Source organism: Calypte anna, chromosome 2 (genome assembly GCF_003957555.1).
Source record: "Calypte anna isolate BGI_N300 chromosome 2, bCalAnn1_v1.p, whole genome shotgun sequence".
In the NCBI taxonomy this organism is placed as follows: Eukaryota; Metazoa; Chordata; class Aves; order Apodiformes; family Trochilidae; genus Calypte; species Calypte anna.
The window spans coordinates 127,767,735-127,787,765 of NC_044245.1; the positions used below are offsets into that span (position 1 = coordinate 127,767,735).

The 20,031-nt window shown below is 39.8% G+C and overlaps 2 protein-coding genes across 3 annotated transcripts in view; one reads left to right on the top strand and one right to left on the bottom strand.

The window, feature by feature from the left end:
• Positions 1-687, bottom strand: part of RAD54B (RAD54 homolog B) — a 64,783-nt gene extending 64,096 nt beyond the window's left edge. Inside the window, exon 1 of the mRNA XM_008502442.2 lies at positions 593-687. Coding sequence (XP_008500664.2) covers positions 593-642 — 50 coding nt within the window. The 5' untranslated portion in view covers positions 643-687. The remainder of the gene's footprint in view (positions 1-592) is intronic.
• Positions 163-19,227, top strand: LOC103536313 (RING finger protein 151). 2 transcript variants are annotated; one of them, XM_030446477.1, is made up of 9 exons: positions 163-329; positions 5,717-5,834; positions 7,269-7,494; positions 8,643-8,782; positions 10,518-10,680; positions 11,901-12,021; positions 12,981-13,223; positions 16,217-16,233; positions 18,291-19,227. In XM_030446477.1, the coding sequence occupies exons 3-8, from the start codon at positions 7,289-7,291 to the stop codon at positions 16,229-16,231; spliced, it is 888 nt and encodes a 295-aa protein (XP_030302337.1). In that variant the 5' UTR covers positions 163-329; positions 5,717-5,834; positions 7,269-7,288; the 3' UTR covers positions 16,232-16,233; positions 18,291-19,227. The 2 variants fall into 2 exon arrangements, with proteins under 2 accessions (XP_030302337.1, XP_030302338.1); XM_030446478.1 differs by lacking the exon at positions 5,717-5,834.
• The last annotated feature ends 804 nt before the right edge of the window (positions 19,228-20,031 follow it).

Consider the following 20,031-nt stretch of genomic DNA (forward strand, 5'->3'; position numbering starts at 1 on the left):
TGCTGGAGCACTCGCTCCCTCACTCAATGGTCCCGCCGACGGATCCCGTCAGCCGGCGGGAGGGGACACGCACGCGCCATGCGCAACACCCCCCTTCACCCCCCTCCCCCGCGTAACCTCAATTGCGCCTGCGCTGCGCCCCCCCCCCCCCCCCTCGGTGGTCCGTGCTGGGGCCGTTGAAAGTGGGGCATGCGCGGAGCTCTGTGCCACACTCAGCGTGGCGGAGAGGTTCTGCCCCCTGTCGCGCAGCCGCCAAGCAAAAGCGGCCGTCAAGCAAAACTTCCCGCCAAAGTAACCGCCATTTCCCGATAGCGCCGGTGGTGGACGGGGTGAGTGCGGGGCTGCGGGCGCCGTGAGGGCCACGGTCGGGGTCCGGGGTCAGCGGGAGGCTGTGCGGAGGCAGGCCAGGGGGCCGCTGGCGTTTGTGCAGGGGCTTCACCGTTTGCCCGAGGAGCTTCGCCGCTGACAGGCCTGGCGGTGGCACGGGCAGCCCCCGGGCCCGGCTGGTGGAGTCTTTTCCATCCTGGTGAGAAGGTGTATGGGTGGTGGGGGTGTCTGCGTCGTTAGGTGCGGTGGCTTGGCCACCTTGCACCTTGCTGCTCCAGGTGTTTGCAGGCCAGTTTTGTTCTCTGTGAGTAACATCCTTGTTTACACCTGAAGAGCCGAGCCAGGCATGACCCAGGGGCCTCCCTGCCACCTGTGTGAAATCCCCCCTTCCCCTCAGGAGCCGCTGAGGAGAGCGCTTCTCACCTCGGTCTTGCTTCTGTGCACCGGAGTCCAGCCCTTCTGACCTTAAGAGGTTCTCTGTGAGCCCTATGTCTTGTATCACTCCATTTTGAGTAGGTTTTGCAGCGAAACAAGTGGAAGCATTATGTAAAAATCGGGTGTGTCAAAGAAGCTCTGTTTTTTGGGGGGTAGTTCTGATTCAAATTTAGAAAATAACGGGTTAAAACGTAGAAAACCGGGAGTAGAGAGAGTCTAGTCACAGATAAGAGGAACTAACTTTGTTTAGGTAAGCGTTAAGCCGGACTTGTATTGTCCACAAGGATCACTCCTGGCACGGTCCGTAACTATGAATATTTTATATTTTGTTTGTGAGGAAATATTAGCCACTGCGCACACACGTCTTACAAATTACAAAAGTAACCAGGCTTATGGTTTCAACGAAATACAATGGTTTATTTCAGGGAAAAAATAGCATCACGTTTGAAAGGAGTCTTAGGAAGGAGTTAATAGAGGGAGAGAAACAGGGAAAACAGGTTTTTGAGCAAATTAATCCCCCAGTGGAAGGGCTATTAAGAAAGAAAGAGAACGACTGCCGTTTGTCTTTCCTCCGGCTGCCGGTGTCTGTCTCTTGTCACTGATGCTCTGCTGCTCCTTGGTGCCGCTTCCTGTTGTCTTCCGTCCTCTTCCGTTCACTTCTCATTTTTTCCCCTTTTTCCTTTGAGTTTTATCTAGTAAGAAGTTCCTTCTTTTCATCAATTATTTCCAGAGATTGCGAGTTGGTAAACGCGGGTCTTCGCTTTGTATTCAGGTTTCCTTGAATTCTTGTATTTGCTGCCAATTTGCGTTACCAGTCCGGCAGCTTATCAGGAGCCGTTCTGATTAGCATTATATCTTTTTAGTCCTGACAAAGGAGGGGGGTCTGCTGGTGAGATCAGTTTGTCTTTAGACACAGCAAACTATGCCGGCGCCGACTCATGCTGGCTTGGATGTGATTTTGCTGATTCAAGAGGCATTTTTTAAATTTCAACGTATCCACATTACAACTCCCAAAAAAAGAACCAGCGAAAGCAGTTCTGCTGTCTGGAGCCCTGCCAACTCAGCAAAGGTGAAAAGGGCACCCTGAGGAAGACTTGGAGCCTTCCTCCAAAAGACCCCTGCCTGCGACCACCAGGGTACAGTGCACATGTGGAGATGAGTGGAAACTTATGTTAATGGATGATTTGAATAACCTCGCTTCTTGTATGCATATGCATGTTTCTGTAAGCATATGTATAGTTTTGAGTGATAAATAGCTGCCTGCATTTAGCTGCGGTGTGCAGGTTAGGAGGAGGGATCCCCCTGGCACCCAGCACTGCAGCCAACATCCAGCTTTATCACCTTTCCTGGGTGGGCAGGTTTGTTTCCACACATCAGTTCCCACTAGAGATGTGTGCCTTAAGTTAATTTCATATGTCATACTAGTTATTATAGAAGCTTTTGTTAGTTAAGTTAGTGTTTCACATCAGTGTAAAGCTGGTATTTTGCTATCCATTCATTCTTACTGTCCTCTAGACCCTTTTTTTTAATATGAATGTTGATGAGACTCCAGAATGTTCCATCCGCAGGGAGCTGAGCTGGGGGAGTAGCTCTTCAGCAGCCTTAGTCACAAACACTGTGCTTTTTCTTTTCTTTCTTCACTGGCTGAAGTTGTTCATGCCATTTCTTACCTCACTTTCACAGTCACTGGAGCTTTTGCCAAGACATCTAAAAGAAGATCTAGCACAGGAAATCAGTGATGCAGGTGTATAGTTTGTTGTCTGAGCCAGCTCAAGAAAGGGACTTAGGAGAAGGAAGTAGAGTGAGACTAGGAGGACATAAATTCCTGGATAAGTGGGCTTGGGCTACTGTAGGACAGCTGTCAAAGTTTTGGTTGTTTGGGGTTTTTTTCTCCAGTTTAGTCTTAAAATAGGTCAGTTACCCAGTGTGATGCATTAAGTTACTGTAGAAACAACTTGTGCTGTCATAGCTGAAAGGGTAGACTGCTGCTTTTGTTTTTAATGCTGGCTTACAGTAACTGGCAGAGTGGTGCAAGGCACGCTAAAACATTGCTTCTGTTTAAAGTACACTGTATCTTTATGTATCTTCACTGTATCTTCAGCAGAAGCTGAAGTGATACTGCGTTTTAATGTCACCACAACCCTGGGCCCTGCATAGGTGTTGTTCTTCCAGACACGTGGCACTTTTGGAAATGCTGTCTTAGTGATACTCATCTGTAGTTCTGTTGTGAGTCATTCCAGCCCTTCAAGCAGTGATGCTTTGTTTTGTGACATAGAAAAGAAACAGATTTTAAAAATCTGTTTAAAAATCTGAAACTATGATAAACTAAAAAATGCAAGTTACTAATCTGATCAGAGTGTCCTAATTTTTACCATGGAATAGCTTTGATTAGTTCCAGATATTTAGCAAGCTATCCAGTTATTTTGTGGGGAACTACATCCAATCTGTGTTCTCCTGGCACTCTCCACTTGAACTCTAGTTTTGGTTGGTTCTTCACATATATATATATTTGTTGCACTTCATTTGTCAAGCACAATTTCCTGTATTCTGGTAGACTTCAAACTTATTAAAATATGTCAAAGAGTGTCTTGAAGAGTTAGTGCTCAAGGGTCAGAAATGTGTGCGCAAAATGTAGTTTACAGCATCCGCAGTTTTCTTAGACCAGTGAAGCCGAAAAAGGCCAAGCAAAACTGTTTAGAGACAGAGTTTTAAGTCTTTAAACAGCAGAGGTATTTATTTTCGGATCCGGGGAACTCCCAGCTCGCACTGGACAAAGAGTTTCAAGGGTTAAGGGAAAGGGTTAGTGTATTTATACAGTAAAAGGGGAGATTACAACATAGTTACATTCTCAATTCTTGCTGACTTCATTCTATTGTTACAAGGCGATATCAGACCCTAGCCATAACTTTCTTCTTATCTGTCGGTGGTGACATCTTTATGTTCTTCTTGTGTGGATGTTCACATCCTTTGGTGCCCAGCTGGCACCTAAGTGGCCTTGGCAGTGTCTTGTTTTAAGAACAAGACTTGTTTTTAAAAAAAGACTTACACTTTTAATTATCTCCGAGATAGAAGTTAATCCCGTTAGGACCTTGTATTGGTTACATTGTTCTAGTGGGAAAACGACATGTCTCAGCTGCTTTGTTTACTTCTTTCTCAGTTTAACCCCTAATTCTACTAGTTATGAATACAAATTCATTAGCATATATTACAAGTCTTAATTCTACATAAAGTAAATTCACACAAACAGCTCGGCCTGATCCACTCTCCTTACAGGAGTTAATCCTGTCAGGATCTTTTCTCTTTCTCACCAGAAACCACAGCACAGCAAAAATACAGTTTTGTTGTACCTTATATCTCTATTAAAGTTTTTTTAAAAGCTGTATCCACTGGGAGCTACCAAGCCAAATCAGGTTTTTAAGCTCACAGTTGAAATTGCAGCATGTACACAAGCTGTTTAACAGTCCTCCAGCATAAACTGACTGTATGTTTCAATGTCTTCATCAGTATTGGGAACGAGTACTTGGCTTTCCATCCTGCTACTGATAATTACTATTGTTCTCCCCTAAATAAACTTTTCATTGTGGTGCTTGCTGTCATTGCAGTCACAATATTGATGCAGACATAATGCTCATTTTGTTCATGCTGGACTAGCAAAGTTCTGAATTTTCTGTCTTTGCAGGAGACCTGTAAAAATATACAAGGAAACCACAGTGTAACAAGAATTCTTTATCATCTTGGGAATACTCTGTTTCTTGATCAGACTCTTTGAAGATACAGAATGTCCCCACTGTGGTCAGAGGAACAGCATGTCCCAAATACATATAAATTTAGTTTCTCTGTATTGTTGATGGCAAAGTAGTCACGGGAGCACAAAGCTAAATGCAGCCTGTGAAATCTGCCTGGGACCCTGACAGGAGCCTGTGGGGATTGCACTCTGCTGCTGTGGCAGCACTGTCACTAGGTCACTCAGCCAGGATGTGTCCCAGATAATCTGAAGCTAGCTCAGGCATCTCTGCAACCCATGGTGTGTGTTGGCTGTGTGAGAAACATGCCAGTAGAAACAAAACCATATATGTGGATATATATATATATATGGATATCATATAGCAAATCACGCATTTTGTGTTTGGGCAATAGACATGCTTGCTTGTGCGTGTGTTATGTCTGCTTTCATTACAGGATTTGTTAATTCTAATCTTATCAGCTTTCATAGTCAGTGAAGATATGCTTTGATACTCAGATACATAACATCGCCTAAATTCCAGATTTATATTGTATTCATAAAGAAGACTTGCAAAGTTCTCTCCCTGTAGAGCAAAATTTGACATTAGTCCTTAGAGATGCGTATTGTTCTTATACAGTTCTGACTGATACTCTCTTTGAATGCAGTACTGCAAGTGCCAGATACCAAATTAAGGGATTTAAGTGATGACATTCCTTTTTTGTTTTGTTTTAAGTGAGCAACATCAGAGCAGTGTTACCTGTTAATATCATGAACTTGAGACTGTGATAGTTTTGTTTTATAAATGAACTGCATATCATACTCCAATAAGGCCATGTATGAAAGTAGAGAGTACTTATAAGAAAATATAAGAAACTTTAATCTTTTTAGGGAATACCATTTTACCAGATTTCAGTTGCTGCTTTTCAGTAATACTGAGTTTTGTTATCTTCAGTCTTACAAATAAGACTGTATGGCTTCAAAATTAAATGGCAGCAGGGTGGGGCTTTTTGTGATAAGTATCTGCATTAGTAATAATTGAGAAACTGACTATTTTTTTCCCCTTCCCAGCCTGGCCAGATCTTGTGCTGAATTGTAGGTTTTACAGTAGTTTGCTTTGGAAGAAAGTTTTGGTTTAATGTGCTGTTAGAACACCTGTTCAGCAGCTATCTGGTTATACTTGGTGAGTTAGCAAACACTACTGAGCCTTTTTCCTTCTAATTTTTCTCATAGGCCTTATAAAGCAGTGAAGAGAAACTGAAAGAAGTAAGCAGTGCACATCTTGCTAATCAGAAAACTGTTTCAGAATTATTTGGACAAGCTGTGTATATATGGAGTAAGGTCTTAAAAGGTAGGGTGTCTTTTATTTAGAAAAACTCCTAACTAATGAAAATCGCTTTTGTGAGTCTCAATTGGGTTACAAAAGTAACTTTGTATGTTAAGGAGGAATGTGAAGCCTGAAACATATTCTTTTGTGTTCTCTTGAGTCTCCCCAGATTTTATTAGGATTTTCATTATAGGATTTTGATGAAGGCAGATTGGCTGCTAGTTCTTCCCAAAACTTCCAAATCCATTTAAAGGCTACTCAGTTTTAGAAAGTAGGACATGTAGAAGAAGACAGCAGCTCCTCATGATTTCAAAGTGAGCTGCAGTTCTGGCTTCTTTGTCTTCTTGATTATTAAGTACTTGAGTACTGTGTGCTTGGGCACCACAGTACAGGAAGGACACTGAGGTGCTGGAGTGGGTGCAGAGAAGGACAGCCAGGCTGAAGGTGGGTCTGGGGAACAGGTCTTGTGAGGAGAGGCTGAAGGAGCTGGGGCTGTTCAGCCTGGGGAAGAGGAGGCTGAGGGGAGACCTCATTGCTCTCTACAACTACCTGAAAGGAGGGTGTAGCCAGGTGAGGGTTAGTCTCTTCTCCATAGTGACTAGTGATAGGACAAGAGGAAATGGATTCAAGTTGCACCAGATTAGATATTAGGAAGAATTTCTTCACCAAAAGAGTTGTGAAGCTTTGGAATGAGTTGCCCACAAAAGTGGTGAAGTCACCATCTCTGGAGGTATTATAAAAACAGGTACATGTGGCACTTCAGAAGATAAGCTAATCATTAAGGTGGTGTAGGATTGATGATTGGACTCTGATCTTGAAGGCCCTTTCCAGTCATGATGAGTCTGTGATTAAGTGTTTCTCTAGGCATGTGGAGATTTCATGCTGTTGCCTCTGGAATGGAGGTGTATAATGAGTAGAGATGCCTTTTTTTTTTTTTTTCAGTATGTAAGCAATATGTTAAGTAAAGGGCAGTTCATAAATACAAAATCTGATGGCTGAAAGTACCACAGGTAGCGTCCATAAAACACTGTTTTGTAAGTTTGTTAGGCATTACATAAAAGATGTGAAAATGGAAACCAAATATTTGCATTTTAACTTCTGGCATGTTTCTGCTTCAAATAAAATTCAAGTAAATAAAAGCTCTGTGTTTCACAGTGACTGCTAGAACTATGTTCCATAACAGAGTTCAGAACAAGCATGGCTCAACTGTCTGGTAAAGCCTTTAGTTTCAGAAATCAGAGAATCTTTATATAAAATTTGGATTCTGGCATCCACCAGTACAACCCTCTAATTCTCACTCGCATGCCGAAGTATGCAAGTGTTTGCATTCTCACCTGTGAAGATCTTTATTCACCTCAAGTTCTTCATATTTCTAGAATTGCTTCCAGGCCTTTTTGTAGATCTAGTCATACGGATTCAGAACAAAGACTGCTTTATTTCTCTGTGTTATTTTAATAGGTTGAAAGTGTGTGGAGAGCATGGGTTATGATATTGAGCGTTTCGTTGGCTATGTTAATGAAGGGCTGCTGTGCTCCATCTGCCGTGATGTCTTAGAAGATCCCTTACAGGCTCCTTGTGAACATGCTTTCTGTACTGCTTGCATACATGGGTGGCTTGTTCATCACAGTAACTGCCCTGAAGACAGACAGACAGTTGATGTGTCTTTGCTACGTCCTCTCTACAGGTATGCAGTAATCTTGCTGTATGTTGAAATGACATTAATTTCTGAAGTTTGTTTGCACAGCTTCATCTCTTGCCATTTACTGTCACTCAAGTTATCTTTATTCAATGTGCTTATGGCAGAAACTGATTGCTTGCATGAAAGCATTAGCATTTTCTATTTATTATATCTAACTTTAAAGATATTAATATTTCAAACCAGAGAGAACACTCTCTGCTGGAGTTTCTTCTCCACCTTTTTATATCTTGGATACTGATTCTGGATATTGCTCTGAGTGTATTCTACTGTATCAAAACTTTCCCCTACTTTTTTTAGAGAAAATAGCCCGACAATGCAACAAAAACATTTATTTGGCAAAAACAATCACTAAACTGTAAACTTCATGCTAGTTAACATAGTGGGATTTGTAATGAATAATTCCTATAGGTCTGAACCAGACTTCTCACCTTCAGATATTTTTAAAAAGGTCTTTAGCCATAAAAATATTTGTATTGAGCCACCTCACCACGTAAAGCAGGCAGTGTGTTCTGTAATTCCTTGCCAGAACATAGAGTTTCATCAGTGGATTCTGTTCACTTTCAACAGTTTCAGTTTGCTATTTAACCCCTCCATTGTCTAATCTTGCTCAGTTTTACAAATATTTAAACCCATCAGCCATAGATGATAAATTAACTCTGTCAGCTCTCTGTGGTTGCGTCACTAATGAGATTTTACCCTGTGGAAAGTTGAAATGTAGTGTAGGCAGAACCTTGGAAATGAATGTACTGATTGTTTTTGTCTGTATTTACTGTAGTCTTATAGTTTGGCATATTTCAAAACACAAAACTTAAATGATGGGTGAGTAGCCCTGGTGTCTGTTATTTGTAAAACCTGCTGAGCAAGTGAAAGGTCACAGTTTAAAATTTATTAAAAAATAAATATTTCATTTGCACATTTAATTTTGGAGACTGAATTTCCCATTAGCATTGCTTACTTTAAACCTGTTATTTTCCAGTATTATGATTTGAATTGTAAAAAACCCCCAAAATTTGTTATTCACCATTTTTCCTAGTAGAGATTAGAATCTTACTTTCCTTTCTCAAAAGCTGTTAATACAAATTTTCTAATAATATTCCCATATTTAAGAACAATCTAATTTTTTTTTAACATAGATACATGAAAAATGATTTAAACCGTCTTCAGCTACATTGCAAAAACAGAGAGCATGGCTGTGTAATGGTTTGTTCTCTAGAGTCTATAGAGAGGCATGAAAGGGAGTGTGAATACAGTCAGATACCTTGCTCCAATGCTGGTGAGTAACATTCAAAAAATTTAATCTTTTATATTCAGAAAACATGTGTTTGTCATCTTTCTGTCAACAGAATTGCAGTAGTGGCCATTATTTTCAAACAAATTCAAAGCTTTAGCATGGTCTACTCTTCACAGCAGTCTTTTTGAACAAAATTTGTTACCCATTTATGGTAATCATTAGCAGCAATTTCTAATCCAAGAAATAACCAAAATTAATTACAAGGATGGACTTCAAATTTATGGATATGTAGTACTGTGTTAGTTTTGCTTTCTGTCAAGTTATGAGTTTGTATTTCAAATCTGATTTGTTTATTTTTATATTTGAATCAGTGTAATAGCACCTATACAATTTCCTTCTAAAATGGCTTGTTCCCTGGTGCATGTGCAGCTGCTCACTCTGTCTCATGGTTTTAACAAAATGTATCTTGAAAATCAGAATTGTTTTAATCTAAATTCTGGTTAATGTTGGTGGGTCCATGTTAGTCTTTATTTAAAATAAACCTACGCCTCCTGAGGAAGAAATGTACTGCTAAAAAGAAAAATCCTTATAAAATTTCCCAGTTGATTTTATTCAAAATGTCTCTGTGTTCCTAGACAAAGTTAATTTCTAATTAATGATGCCATATGCAAAAATGACATTATAATTAATTGTAAGAAGATAAAGGTGCTAGCATTGGTCCACCAAAAGTTTTAATCTCTCAGGAACAGGTGACTCCTGCATATGCTTCAGATTCACCTTTTGTACTTTGTATAGGAAAAGTAGGATTTGTAGAGTGACCAAACTTTAGCTCTGGTGTTCAGGATGTGAAGGCTCTTGACTTTTCCCCAAGAGCATGAGTGTATTTTGGGTTCCTCCAATTACAGATAATTATAGGCACTGGTAAAGTCCTCCTGGAGGTCTGTCTCTTACAATTTTCTGATATGGTCTGTTGGCAATTTTCATTGCTCCATTGTTGCAGTTTTCTTATATCTAATTTATCTTTAAATGAAATGGAAGGAGCTATATTTATCTCAAACAGTGTTTCAAAGATCAAAAATGAAGACTACAAACTTCAAAGCCTAATATGTTAAATGCAGCAATAATTTATATATTGTTCATTTTCAGTTCTGTACATTTTACACTACACTTGGGAAGTTTTTATCTTAGGTTTCTGTGGAAATGTTTGTATTTTTGCTTCGGTTATTAAATGTTCATTGAGAAGCATTCTTGTTTATGTGGTCTAGTATGATACCCACAAGGCTAACCAGTGTTTAGGAAAACAAGGCTACATTCCATCTCACCCACAGTTTTGCTACATGTCCCTGGACCACTTTTCTAAATTTGATACACCATGTTTTTTTTAAACACATACACATTCTTCTTTAATTCCATTCATTCCAGTCTCTGGTGAAGGTGCTGGCAAGCTGCTAGAGTCTTAGCTTGGCAGCAGAATTGTCATTACTTAAGTTGCTTTAATTCCAGACCAGTGGCAGAAAGCTTCACAGAAAATACCAAGTTTTTAACACACATTTTCAGTTAATGGGTAAATACAATAATAAGACTTTTAAAATGCTTCAATAACAAGTGTGTGCAACTGTTGCAATTCATATTCTAAAGAAATCACTTTTTTTCATTGCTTAAGAGATTAACAGTTGAGGTTAATCTTGAGGTTGTTTGTTGGGTTTTTTTATTATTAACTAAATGTTTTTTTTTTTTAGTTGTAAATAACTGACTCACCTTCCTCTTCCCTGTTCAGGCTGCACAGTTCAGGTTGAGCGCCGCAACCTGGACGGTCACCTGGCAGTGTGTGAATATCGGAGCCTTGAATGCCCCAATGGCTGTGGCACCCTCATCCTCAGTGCAGAAGACACACAGCATAATTGTATTGCAGAGCTGAGAACAGAGCTAGAGCTAGTTCGGTACGAATCTTCCGTTTCTGTGATGTTTGTGTTAGTCTGGACCTAAAATTGCTGCATGAAGCACTTCAGATTCTAGTGCTGCATTCTCCTGTGGGTTAAATAGCCTGCTAATTTCTTGTTAGTACTGGGCCAGAGTATTATTTATGTGTCCAGCAGAGGCTTTAAATTCTTACTGTTTTGGGTTGGGGTTTTTTGCTGTTATTTTTTGTCCAACCTATAGTAATTTCTATAAGACCATTGCTTGCAGCGCAATCTGACTATATCAAATGACAAAATACCTCACAGGACCTGGAATGAAGTTGGCAATATCATTTTTTGTTGCCTGATGTAGACCCAAAGTCACTTTTCTTCATAATTATGCTTAGTTTAGTTTTTTTCTACAAATCCTGACAGTAAAAATCTCTAAATATTTTGTCAGTTACAGACTGTTAGATTAAACCTCTGATCTAATTTTTAATTGTGATTAAAATCCTGGCAAGCTAATAACAGTTGGTGAATATGACTCTTCTTATTAGCATCTTCTTTTCAATGGTAGATATGGTTTGGAAGCTTTCCCTTTTTATGATGTTCTACTTGGGCTGGTTTTTTTCTTGTTCTTTCCTGTTTCTGCTTTTCAACATGCTGTCTTAAGTGGTGGTGAATGTTGCAGAGTGAATTCAGGCTCAAATCTGTTTTAATTGCATTGAAACATGAGAGATTCTGCTACCTACCTTCTGACTTAAAACACTGATGCAGTAATTTTAACGGTGAATCTGTGTGAGCAATTAGGTTATAATAATTTACTGTACACTGTCATTTAGTGTCCACCATAAAAGTGAAAAGATAACGTGTTTAGCAATCGTGTAGCATTTACACCTTGTATCTTGACTGCCTGTGGTTAGTAATACTGAGCAAGCACATACTGTATGTAAAAGGTTATAAATTATTTAAAGTAATGAATGTACATGATCTTGAGCTCACAGAATTATTTCAGGAATATGATACACTTGTCTCCTATATAGGCTGTCTGTGGTCACTTCAGTACCAGTTGGGTACAAAAGGGTATTATTTTATGCTAGATTTAGATAAATTAATAAACAATATTATGCTTTTAGATCAGTGTCCTGTAGAGTATCATGGGAATTGGATCAGGCTCTTTGGTTGTGAGAAAGCCTCCTGGAATTTGAAAATAATTTTTTTCCATGCTAACAAGACCTAACAAGGAGAAATAAACTTTTTAGGTCGGTAATGATATGCAGACTGGAGGAAGCAAAACATGAGATGGAGTCAAGGTTAGAGTCACAGAGAAGGTATATGGTCCAAAAGGAGGGCATTCTGCAAAATGAAATTGAAGAACTGAAGGTAAATATGATCTTTTTTTTTTTCTTTCTCTCTCTTAACAGTCTAGCTTCTTGCTTTTCTAAGTAGTAATCTCTTGTTTTGTAAGTATAGTCTCATACCAATACAAATTCTGTCAAGCATGGGAAACAGAATAGGTGTTAGTGCAACCCTGTGGCTGGGCTTATCAGCTCAGCTGCTGAGAAGCAGATTGAGTGCTGTATTCATGTGGTTTACTATTTCCAATTAATTTGGAGCTAACCTGGATACCCTTGTACCAGGGCTGCATTGTTCTGTGTGCAAATAATGTGTTGGCAGGTCAGCCTGGAACTCATTTTTGGGATCTCAACATAGGGTATACATCTCAAATTGGACGTGGTTAATAATCCAGCTCCTTTTTAGTGCTGTCCAAAGTGGCTTAATCCAGCACTGACACAGAGCCTTAGTGCAGACAGTGGTATTTTTACTCTGGTTCAGCTGTGGTTCAAAGGTTGGAAAGTAGCATGGTAAACTAAGTCAAGTAATGAGCAAGGCCAGCTTATGCTTTCATTCAGCCAGTTCTTCTTATATCACAGAGTAATGATTTTTAGAGCCCAAAGCAACAGAGGTACTTTATAGTCTACTTTTTTATTTTTAGTGGAGTTGATATTAAATCCTTGAGGAATATATCTGAACAGAACCAAAAGCTTATTTTGGTTGGGGTCTTGAAATAAAAAAACTAAGAAGTGACTGGATTAAGTCACTCTTTATACTTTGAGAAACTTTTTCACTTTTAGGAAAGCTGTATCAGAATCTATGAAACAAAACATCTATGTAGGTGAATCCTGGATTGTGTCTTAAACTGTTTAAATTTGTTCTGCTATGAGAAAATGATTTCTGTGTTACTTATTCTTTATAATCCATCACCCTATATGCATGGCCTTCATACCACCTTCTTTAGCAAGCTGTTAGTTTCTTGCAGTAAATTTGTATTTGCTTTTCAGAGTCAGATGTCACGAGTGATGTCGGATGTGTGCTCTCTGATGGCTGCAGAGAGGCAGCACCGCCAGGAGCTGGAGCAGGCAGAGCTGGAAAAACAGGAATTAATGGAGCTGCTGAGGGGGCTGCAGAAGGATTGTAGATTAACTGCTACAGGAGGAAGCAAGAAATCAACAAAGTTATGCCGTTTAGCACGACAGGAGAGTGAAAAACGAAAACTCAGGGATGCTGCAGCTATCTTAACAGAAGTAAGCTCAGAAGGCATTTTCTTCTAATTGATGTGACCATCTGGCAAACTTCCCTACTTTCTATGAATGATTAGTAAAGTGTGTATCTTTTCTGATTTATTTGCTTTCTTTAAAAATCTAGTTTACTACTTTATTTCCTGTGAACAACAGGAGAATTTTTCTCTTAGGGAACACTGGGCATTAAAACCAATAATTGGCAAACACCTTTTTAGCTAATGTTTATATCAAAAAGGGGAAGGAGACTTGATCTCTTATCTCTTCAGTGCATCATTTACAGGAGCCTTTCAAGCCTGAAAGCTAGAACCTTTTAAAGTCAAATATACTCAAGGTTGTTTCCTTTCTGGTCCATTATCGTCCTTTTAAGTCTAGTTGTGTCTACTTGAAGTCTACTTGAAACAGAAAGCAAATGTGATCATCAGTAATGACATTTGGGATGTTCTTAATTTTGGAAAAAGTCAGTAACAGGATTAGTAAGTCAGTAATAGAAATCAATAGAGCCTTTTTTACTTACAGTCTGTAGAAGGTCTGTTTCAAAGGTGGAAAGAAAGTACTTTAAATAGTAATTGTAATTCTACTGCCAGGTAGCAGCTTCAGGTGCGGTTGACTTTTCTTTGAGACCTCTAATTCTCCAGGCTGAAACACAATTAAGAGACCAATACTGAAGCCCAAGTTAATAGAAGAAACTAAAACCTTTGAAATAGATGCATGAGTAACACAGAGTTGGTGAGAGGGGACCTGCATTTTTAAAAAAAATTTGAAGCTCTTGTATGTGAAGGTATCAACCTGCAAGGTTCTGCAAGGTTCTTCAAGACTAAGGCCAGCCCATTTGATGTTTAAAGAATAAATAAACACTTAAAGTATCCTTAATTTTCTACTGGCAGGTTTTAGGCTACTTGAACATTAGGGTCCACAACAGACAAATATTTGCACAATCGTTTGGACTTTAACACCTGTATTAGTACTGAAGTCTGCAACTGTGTTAGAGCTGGGATTTTTTTTAACACACCCACAGATACTGAATCAAGAGGGCATTTATCAGTAAGAACTGCATGAGAAATTTGTACAGTTAAAGGACTTTTCCCTAAACTTCTCCTAGAACCTGTTCATGTTGTGTTCAGTGCTGTAATTAAGCCATATTCTGTCGTGTATTGCAGCTCTCCAGTGGAGTAGCTATGGAAGAACCTGTCCTCCTGTTTACTGAATGTGCTAAATCAGTTTTGTATGTTCAGGAAAATGTGTCCAGGTGCAATAAGCTAATTTTATAGTTTAGAAAGCAAATATGTTACTGTGCATGCCTTGCTGTCACTCAGAGCAATGCTTTTGTAGCTAACAATGTAATCAAAGAGAGAGGCAGCAACCTTCTTTAGCACATACACTACATTATGAATACATTTGATCAGAGCTGTCATAATTTCAGTCATTAATACATCCTTCTAACTTAATGTTTCTTTAGTACCACTGGAGCAGTTGTGCACACATTCAGGTCTTGTGCATTTAAAACCTGACAGAAATAACTCTTCTGTAAGTTTCTGATTGTTTGTTTGTTTTCCGAAAGAAAATGTTCATAGAAGAGAATGTCCAAATATTTACTTTTATAACTAAAATATGGTTTTAGTTCTTATATTCTAGATTACATTACAGTCATCATTGACAGCATTTGGGTCACTGTAGCAGTCTCACCAACTCATGACATAGCACATCTCTTAAGCAGCCATATTTAACAATCTGAAACAGTAAAGCAGTAGCTATAATTTGGGAAGACCTTCATTCACACTAAACATCCAGTGGCCAATTTACATACATTAGTGTGCATATTAAATCTGTAGGTAGAAAGTAAGAATGCTTTTACTATCTTGTGTTCTAAGTAAGTAAGCTGTTAGTGGCTGTGGTCTGTGTGACTTTTTTCAGTGTTCACACTGATTTTGAAGCTTCTTGGCAAAACTAGATTGGAATAAATATATTTTCAGGGTATGCTTTTCTTTGTGCCCTAACTGTGTGGTTCTGTGACTATATCTACTTTGCTTAATGTGCAAAAAGAAAATTCCTGTAAAATCCTATAGAACTTAGATGAACTGGATCATTTCCAAGTTGGAGGGCAGTAGTGAGAACATAATCTTGTCTGCTCTGATCACAGAAAAAAGCAAGTTATTAGCTGTGTGCTTTATCTTTAACAGAATCTCTGAATTTGCTTGGTTTAGGAATTTCACCCACTTATTGATTACTAAATTCCTTCGAGTACAGCAAATAGGGTTTATTTAGTGTTTGCCCTGCTGTCTCTCCCCTAAGCAACAGACATGAAACTGTATAAGAAAACACTTCCTAGGTGGTGAGGAAGGACTTTCTGCTGCACAATGGATGTAGCTTCTACTTGCCAGCTTTAGAGCCTTGACTCCCAGTGCTGAAACGTTGCAACACTTGGGCCCACCTGCTGCTGAAATCACCTTTCAGCTCAGTTTTCCTTTAGCAGCAAAGAGGCACTTACAGAGATCTTAAATGGGCACATACTAACTAATGGCATCAGATCCCTCCCATTACTGTAACCTTAATCCCTTCTTCAGTGTTGATAACTGTTCTGCACCTCAGATTGTCCTCTGCTAGTGCACCACTCACAAGGTGACATATACTCAAGTATGGTCATTTTAGCTCTCTTAAAATTAACCAGGCTGAAATGAAATAGCTCATTATGTTAGTATTTCATCCAGGTTTAGCTTTTCCAGCCTTATGTATTACACATCTCATAATAACAGCCAGAAGAAGCAAGGATTTTTTTTCTTTCAATGATCTGTTAATCTGCTTTATATAAACGTGGGATCCAAATATTGTAGTAGACTTGGTGTCAGAGAAAACATTTACTTGGAAATGCTACTTCTCTTGTCAGAATGATATCATAGGATTTTATGAGAGATAAATATATAGGATATAGGAGGGTCTCAGCACCAAATTACTGGTATCAGTATTCTCATATTAAATCACACTTTTCCATTTCTTTACAGGTAGACCTGTGCTGAAGGTGAGTTGAACTGTTACTCTGGTGGACTGGTAACCATGCAAGCAGTTATTGTGTTTTTGCTGTTTCTAATAGCACTTTGCAGCTCAAAAAAGGAATAGTAAAGACTGTGGAGCAGGGAGAGTGGAGAAAAAAAGTGCAGTCCAGTTGTCTAGCTTAGCAGTGTAAACTGCTTACATTAACTTAACATTAGAATTAAAAGATTAAATATTTAGCCACAAGTAAGTGGATATGAAATCCAATAGTACCAAACCTGGGAGAGGCTCAAACAAAACTCAAGAGAGAGGAGGCTGTTAAGTAAAATGTGTGAGACTACAAGGTATTACAGAGCTGAGCAAATCCTTATCTTGCATTAAACTGAATGAAAAAGAGTAACAAAGGGTAAGACCCATGCACCTGAATCAGGTGCAGGAGGGTCAAGGGAGAACTTTTTTAGACTTCCTAACTAAGATGGTAGTTTTTAATTGGTACAATTCTAGTATTAGATTAAGTCTCATATATTAATTTAAAAGCACATATAAGCAAAAATTTCTTGTCAGCACAGAAGGAAATCACATAGTCAAGTGAAATACCTAATATAGTGAAGTATTTTCACAAGTCCAAGGTGATTTTATCTCAGATGTTCTTAGGTACTTGTAAGAAGCTTAATGGATTTATACATCAAACAGGTAGCAAACAGTTCCAAAGAGATACAGAAATGGGTAGCCTTGCAAATCAGATTTTCCATGTTCTGTCTTCTTGGATGTGTCTAGCATGGTGCTTTCCTATAGCCCTTTACTTAGGGGTGCTGGGTGGCATTTATGAGTGAAGTGGCTTTGTACAGCAGTATGCTGAGCATCAAAACACTCCATGAGTTTTTCATATACTGTATTACTCACAAACTTCTGGATTAATTCAGTGAATGAGCAGGTTAAATGAACAAGTGAGAAAACCAAGGAATGGGAACCTATCCCAATGGAGAAACCATCTCACAGATGTGCTGAATGTTCTTAACATAAGGCCCAGTGTGGAGATGGAAACCCCCTTAATGTGTATGCCTACACCTGATCTTCAAATAACACCTTTGACAGTAAAGGAGACCTTAACTTACAGGGAAATTGTCCCAGGTGCCCTGGCCCCTTATTGGGCCACTCTAAGAGGCTGCAGGGCTAGATCCCCATGGATTAAAATTGACGAAAGTAAACCTGAATCAGATAAGGACTATAGGTACCAGTATAGGAGTTCAGACTCCTACCAGACCTTTTGGATTAGTAACAGCTCACTCAAGCCTAGCTCTGGAAGGTGTTCATGTTATGGGAGGAGTAATTGATGCAGACTGTCAAGGTGAAATTAAAGTAATTCTGTTAAATAATGGTGAGCAAGATTTGACTGTCCAGCCCCATGACCGAGTAGCACAATTGTTGATACTACCAGTTTTGCAAGCAGCAGTACAGAAGGGGATCATAGAATTGGCTGGGTTGGAAGGGACCTCAGAGATCGAGTCCAACCCTTGAACCACCGTTGTGGTTGCTAGACCATGGCACTGAGTGCCACATCCAGTCTCTTTTTAAATATCTCCAGGGATGGAGAATCCACTACTTCCCTGGGCAGCCCATTCCAATGCCGGATCACCCTCTCTGTAAAGAAATTCTTTCTAATATCTAACCTAAACTTCCCCTGGCACAACTTAAGACTGTGTCCTCTTGTCTTGTTGAAAGTTGTCTGGGAAAAGAGACCAACCCCCACCTGGCTACACCCTCCTTTCAGGTGGTTGTAGAGAGCAGTGAGGTCTCCCCTGAGCCTCCTCTACTGAACACCCCCAGCTCCCTCAGCCTCTCCTCATAGGGTCTGTGATCGAGGATCCACCCCCAGTCACCACAGTCTGTGGAAGTAAGGGGCTCAGATCAACAGATGTTAACAGTGGAGCCAAAGTCTGGGTCCAAAGGCCAGATGGCCCCCCTGAACCACCTGAAGTGATAGCCATGGGGAAAGACAACACCATTCTGATTAGGAAACCTGGGCAAGAAAAATGGGAATATGTCTCTGCAACAAACTAAGTGACATAGACTTTTGTTTTACAGGTTCTGCGTGACTGAATCTACCTGTCTGGCATAATGGCCCATTTGGGAAGGAATACTATCCACATCACCTGATAGAAGGACCAGATTGTTGTGAAGATACAAAAGATTCAAGGATAATGAGACTATTGTTGGTACTACTAATTATATGCTATCATGGTCATCCAATAGCAAATTTGGAAGACAGATTTTTATCCCTTGGAGAAACTGCAGCCAATTCATTGAATGTCAGTAACTGTTGGGTCTCTGGGAGCCCAGATTAGCCTTGGAGAGCCCAGCTGGTGTCACCTGGGTGGTGGATCAGCACACAAAGTGACATACATGCAGGAACAGGATTTTGGACTGAGGACTGCAACCCTTGGACAAGACACCACTGACTAATGAACGAAGGCTCATGTCTCTGTATGTGGCTTCTGAGCCCAAACTAACCCTAGAAATTATTTCACAGCCATGATATCCCCTATAGGTCAAAGGATTGATCGAAGTGCTAAGGCCTGGACAAGAGGCCCAAGCCAGAGGTGACCTATACGTGAATCTCTGTCCTTTTTACTAATAACCTTTGTACCAGTGGGTGTTGTGCTGGGTTATAGCAATAGTCATGCTGATGCCAGCAGCTAACCTTTGTACCTGTATGGTGATGCCAGCAGTTAACCACCCACAATATTGTTCATGCTGACTTGACAGCTGGAGACAATATTTTAGGAAACCCTACCAGCCATGCCCTGGACTCTGGACAAGTCTGGGTCCTGGTTGGTCAGGGGGGATAAACCAGATAGTTCCGCACAGCAAAATACTAAGTCATTCTGACTTGCTGATTTTTTTGTGAGCATACAAGGCTGGACCCTCTTGCAGTGACTTTGGATGCCTCACCTACAGATGGACACACTGCGTGGGATTTTCCCACTTGCTGGGAAGGGTTCTCCAAATCCTCACTGCAACCGGGGCTCCCCAGAGGCTGCGGATCTGGATGATGGTAACATCTGCAAGTGGTGATGAATCCTTCCTAATCACTGGCCTTTCTCTCATGTACTAATGATTTGATGCATTGCCCTGTATTTTCTCTAGTTGCCTGCTTTGAGTGCTTTGTTCTGTCTTTTCCTTATTGCGTGTTTTCTCTTTTATTTGGTTGTATTATTTGATTATCAACAGTAAAACACATCTAGTGTTTTCACTTTGGTGTCCAGGTTTACTTGACATCCTCAGTAGGCAAACCAATAAGGAGCAGTACAAGCCTTGTCTTTCTCCCATGCTGCTTGTCAGTCAAAGCACTGCAGATCAGGCAGATTTTATCACACAGACAGATGCCTTTGTAAAGATGGAGAATTCTATGCAACTTTCTAATACCAAGCATTGAACTGTCTTTCAGCATTATGGTTCACTGCCAATCTATTTACTTTTCTACCTTTATTACAAAAGGACGAGAAACAAGTGCTTAACAGACCTCAATCTCTAGTCTGTAAAAGAAACAGCAACATTATTTGTATCACTTTGATTACACTTTGTGTAAAAGTTTAACTAATAAAGGGTCTATATACCATAGCTAATGCTGTTTGGTTGACTTCTTTCTGTTGCAGAGTATCCTCTTTATCAGATGAAACAGCAATAATTACTACTGCAGGTAGTAATGAATAAACTACACTGCAGGGTCAGTGCACTGGAGCAATTAAGGCAGAACACGCTTGTCATACAAGACTTTGCCAAGTGGAAGGGATGTATAGCACTAAACAAGGCAGACATTTGATCA